At 39.3% G+C, this 5,009-nt stretch overlaps 2 protein-coding genes across 3 annotated transcripts in view; both read right to left on the bottom strand.

Moving 5' to 3' along the window:
• eif3k (eukaryotic translation initiation factor 3, subunit K) overlaps positions 1-2,384 on the bottom strand; it is a 6,365-nt gene extending 3,981 nt beyond the window's left edge. Inside the window, exons 1-4 of one of the 2 annotated variants that reach the window (XM_016474984.1) lie at positions 2,163-2,384; positions 1,562-1,660; positions 782-902; positions 492-569 (exon numbers count right to left, since the gene is read on the bottom strand). In XM_016474984.1, coding sequence (XP_016330470.1) covers positions 492-569; positions 782-902; positions 1,562-1,660; positions 2,163-2,224 — 360 coding nt within the window. In that variant the 5' untranslated portion in view covers positions 2,225-2,384. The remainder of the gene's footprint in view (positions 1-491; positions 570-781; positions 903-1,561; positions 1,661-2,162) is intronic. The other variant, XM_016474985.1, reaches the window with a different exon arrangement.
• Positions 2,385-4,340: 1,956 nt separating this feature from the next.
• LOC107679442 (histone H3.3) overlaps positions 4,341-5,009 on the bottom strand; it is a 1,380-nt gene continuing 711 nt past the window's right edge. The window contains exon 3 of the mRNA XM_016474987.1: positions 4,341-4,628. Coding sequence (XP_016330473.1) covers positions 4,500-4,628 — 129 coding nt within the window. The 3' untranslated portion in view covers positions 4,341-4,499. The remainder of the gene's footprint in view (positions 4,629-5,009) is intronic.

The following is a 5,009-nucleotide window of genomic DNA, read 5'->3' as shown; positions in this document are numbered from 1 at the left end:
TGAGAGAGTGTGTGTGTGTGTGAGTGAGTGTGTGTGTGAGTGAGTGTGAGTGTGTGTGTGAGCGTGTGTGTGTGTGAGTGAGTGTGTGTGTGAGCGTGCGTGTGTGAGTGAGTGTGTGTGTGAGTGAGTGAGTGTGTGTGTGTGTGTACCCAGAAGCTCTGGAAGTGGCACGTCTCCAGCAGGTTTCCCAGATACAGGATCTGTCTTATCGGACGCTCCTCCTGCTGCGACACTGCAGTCAAGGAAACATCTGGAATCTCCACAAAAATATCCAGCAGCACAACTGTGTGTGTGTGTGAGTGAGTGTGTGTGTGAGCGTGCGTGTGTGAGTGAGTGTGTGTGTGAGCGTGCGTGTGTGAGTGAGTGTGTGTGTGAGCGTGCGTGTGTGAGTGAGTGTGTGTGTGAGCGTGCGTGTGTGAGTGAGTGTGTGTGTGAGCGTGCGTGTGTGAGTGAGTGTGTGTGTGAGTGAGTGAGTGTGTGTGTGTGTGTACCCAGAAGCTCTGGAAGTGGCACGTCTCCAGCAGGTTTCCCAGATACAGGATCTGTCTTATCGGACGCTCCTCCTGCTGCGACACTGCAGTCAAGGAAACATCTGGAATCTCCACAAAAATATTGTGCAGCACAACTGTTTTCAACATTGATAATAATCAGAAATGTTTCTCGAGCAGCAAATCAGCATATTAGAATGATTTCTGAAGATCATGTGGAGTAATGATGCTGAACATCTTAAAAACTCCGGCAGCGTGTCGAGACAAACTCCAGAAGCGCACATTAAGGATACGTGGGTCTGGTCGATCATACACTTGCAGAGCGTGAAGTCTGTGTGCGGCAGGTTGGTGAGCGCTTTGAGCAGGATCTGAGACGTGACGGTGGTCTGGAAGTACGCCGGGTTGAACTGGTACCTGACAGGGATGTGACGATATTATCATGATATCACGATAGCAAAACTGTCTCGATATTATCGTGGTCACATGACGATCTGAAACAATAGGTCTTCCAGGAAAAAGTGTAGTTTTTAAAATATATTTAAACGTCTTATTCGTGCAGTTTATGAATCGCTGACAGCTAGCGGTTTAAATGCAGTCCAGATTCACAATATCTCTTTCAAGTGTAGAAATTAGGAAAGAAGTATTGTAATTTCCCTGCTGTAGTGTAAATATTCATTTTCATTTATTTTACAGTGCAATTGTTTTACAATATGTGGCTATTACTGATATTGTTGCTATTATTATTATTATATTCTAATTTGTTTGGCTTCCTAAAACACCAGTGTGACTGTAATTTAGACTGAGACACTATATCACAAATAAAAAGAGGGTTGAGTCCCTTTAAAGTTCAGCTACAAGTCAATTCACTGAAGTTTTCTTAGTTAAGAACATGGGATGCAGCTCTTAATTTTGACTCTCAAAGTGCATTAGATAGAATAATTTAACTTTAAAATGTACAAAATTTGAATTTTGTTCTTAAATATCGTATGGTGAGATTTCGACATGGTTCCATCCCTGGTACCGGAGGACACACACGCACTGACGTCGAGCCCTTGGTAGTGTGCAGCACTCACAGTTTGAGCACGCCCAGGTTGGCCTCCAGGTCGTAGGTGTTTTCTCTGGACTGAGTGTCCACGTACCGCTCAAGCGTGGACAGATTCTCCGGGTTATACCTGTAATCATCACATTACACTCATTAATGATCCATTAAACAACAACTAAACGCGCTTCGTTTTAACACTGAACTGATCTGGATAATGACACTGATGTCTTCTGAGGAAAAAAGTCAGAATTGTGATATATAACCTCAGAACTGCGAGAAAAACATACTATTCTGATTTTAAAAAAGTCAGAAATGCGAGAAAAACGCGCCATTTTGATTTAAAAAGTCAGTTATGAGAAAACAATAAGCAATTCTGAGGGAAAAAAGTCAGAATTACGAGAAAAACGCATAATTTTAACAATTATTTCCGTTTTTTTTCTGTGAACCTGCTTTGAATCAATCCTACTGTAGAAATACATGTGACTTCAATTATTCGAATTATTACACGCAGATAAAACGATATGACACACAAGCACCTACTTTGAATAAATTAATTATTTTTATGAAGACAGTTAGGGCTCTAATATGTCCTTTGATTCTGATGTTTATCGGTTATTAATAATCATCTTCACCTGTCGATGCCCCGCAGAAGTTTGCCGACGTTCGCTCTCATCTGCTCGAATGTCGTCGCCATGATTCCGGGTGTTTGTTTAGTATTTTTTTAATGTTAAGTGTTTATATTTGTGTTTATTTTCCAGACACTCGGATCCTCGCGAGCGGAAAAGCGGCGCGTGGAAGCTGCAGAGGACGTAACGTCATCGGACGCGCAGTGACGTCATCATGGAGCGCCGCCGCGCGTGTGGGCGGAGTCATTGCATCGCATGTTCTCAAAACGTTAGCACAAAAACATCATGTAAGCATCATTTATTTAGTTCGACGTTCGTCTGACATTTTTAAAATGTTACTTCAGGACGTTCAGAGAACGTTTTTATAACTTAATGGGAACGTTGGCAAAACGTTCTTAAAACATTTTTTGTTGTTGTCTGCAACACATTAAGCCTTATTCGTTGGTGTAAATAATTTATAAATTCACTATGGTCATATTTCAATGCGTAATTATTATAATAGATGTTTCCATTTAATTAGTTCAATAATTGGCAGCGGTTATTTACACAAAGTGAAAATAGCAGTATTTTCTCATAGCGATATGCTATTTACACAGTGGAAATAGCGATAGACACTTATTTAAAAACAGCAGTATTTTCTGCTATTTAAACTTCTTATTGCAAATAGTGGCAAATATCTTGCACCTCAGTATTGTAGTACATCATAAAACAGTATGCAATAATAATGTAGTGAGTGTAAATTATAATTTTTATTCAAATTATCAAATGGATGTTGCCTTATTGGGACGATAAAGCCCTCCCTATACCTTATTTACAACTTTTCCATTATTTCCTTCATTTTTATTAAAAATAAATGCCTTTCCGATGTGATATGAGATGTGAAAAGAGACGGACTCAGCAAAAGGCGGATTCGAACTCGGGTCGGTGCCTAAAAATGCGTGCTAAAATAAAATTACGCATATTCTTAGAGAGAAACAAGGAACGGAGAAAATATTAACAAACAAAAAACGAAAGGGTCTCTTCTTTCCTCTTCAAATAAATCAACTTCACTTAGTGTAAAAAGACACTCCGTAAATGATTACATTACCTTACTAAAATATTAAATTATATTTAATGTTTAACTATTTAAAAAAAATGTATTTGCATCTACATTTGGATTTTTGTTGAAATTTGGTTAGTTGGGACCATTCCATATCTGTACTAGTCTAATAATCAAATATAATGTGCAATTATGTCTAATAAACTAATATATGTAATCTAATACTTTATTTGTATAGCGTCTTTCATACAAGAAATGAAGTGCTTTACAATTTAAAAAAAGGCAAAAAATAAAACAAGTTCCTATAACAAGAGTTGAATGCAATATATTTAAACATCACAATAAAAGACAAACCACAAAAGTGTGACATGCATTTATTACGCAATTAGGAGAAATGTCAAATTACAAAGATCAGTTTATTGAAACACCTGAATGTTCTGTAGTCAGACTCTGAATAAAGGAGAAACAAAAACAGCCACAAATCAAGCAGGATTCAGTAATAATGTTTCCATGTCTGCCTGAGGAGTCGTGAGACGCTGAAGGGATGAGTAGAAAACTGCTCTGTAATGAAGGAAATTATCGTGGCAAAACTCAAAAACAGTATCAAGCCAATATATATTTATTCAGTTCAAATTAATAAGTCAGTCCTTCCAGACTCTCCTATCAATGAACGGGTCGTTTATGCAGATAAACGTTATTCTCAGCGCTGAAGCCAATTAGAGTAATGTTGAACATCCCTTCACATGCCTGAGACTGAACCCAAACTCATCCTTTAGAAAATAAACATGATTTGTGATGTAAAAATGAATGCATAAAAAAAAAAGAAACAGACATCAATAATTATTAAAAGTAATTCTTAATATTGCAATAATAAACATTTGTTGGAGAGATGCTCGTATACAAACCCCGTGCTGATCGACAGCCTCACACACACACACACACACACACACACACGTGCGCTCGTGATGGATGGTGCAGGGAATTCTGGGATGGGTCAGAGCTGTTTTAGCACCCTGCATGAGAGACGCAAAAGTCCTGAATGCAGACATCAGCCCTGACCCACTTATTCAACCTTCACTCGTGATCGATGGACAGACTGTGTGTGTGTGTGTGTGAGAGAGTGTGTTTGTGTGTGTGTTTAGCACCCGAAATCAGTCGACGTGTCGATTAGTGCCTGGAGTCCTTAATTAATCACCCTGAGGGCTTGAACTCTTGTGCTTTAAATCACACGACGACGTGACACAAGAGCTCGTCTGAGAGTACACAACCAACCAACACACACACACACACACAGACAGAGGAGCTCAGGCGCGTTCTCCGCGGATGCGGCGCGCCAGCTGGATGTCTTTGGGCATGATGGTGACGCGCTTGGCGTGGATGGCACACAGGTTAGTGTCCTCAAACAGACCCACCAGATACGCCTCGCTGGCCTCCTGCAGCGCGCACACACACACACACACACACGAGTCACATGACCTGAGAAGACTAGTAGCACTGAGATACTATTAGTGGTTCAATGGATTACAAATCTCACGGTTCAGATCATATTATGGTTTTTGAGCCACGGATTGGACTGTTTTTCGGATCAGCAAGAAAAAAATTATATATATATATATCTCAATGTAACTTTGCTTTTCATAAGCACTTCTTATTTTCCCTCATATATGCCGAATATTTTTGTGGAAACCGTGATCTACTATCATTCAATAGTTCAGAAATTAACACTTTTATTAATCAAGGATGCATTAAATTGATCAAAAGTGACAGTAAACAGATATCTGTTTCAAATAAATGCTGTTCTTCTGAACTTTCTG

The sequence above is a fragment of the Sinocyclocheilus anshuiensis genome, unplaced genomic scaffold (genome assembly GCF_001515605.1).
Source record: "Sinocyclocheilus anshuiensis isolate Anshui unplaced genomic scaffold, SAMN03320099.WGS_v1.1 scaffold1101, whole genome shotgun sequence".
NCBI lineage: Eukaryota > Metazoa > Chordata > Actinopteri > Cypriniformes > Cyprinidae > Sinocyclocheilus > Sinocyclocheilus anshuiensis.
This window is presented reverse-complemented; position numbering and strand designations above follow the sequence as displayed.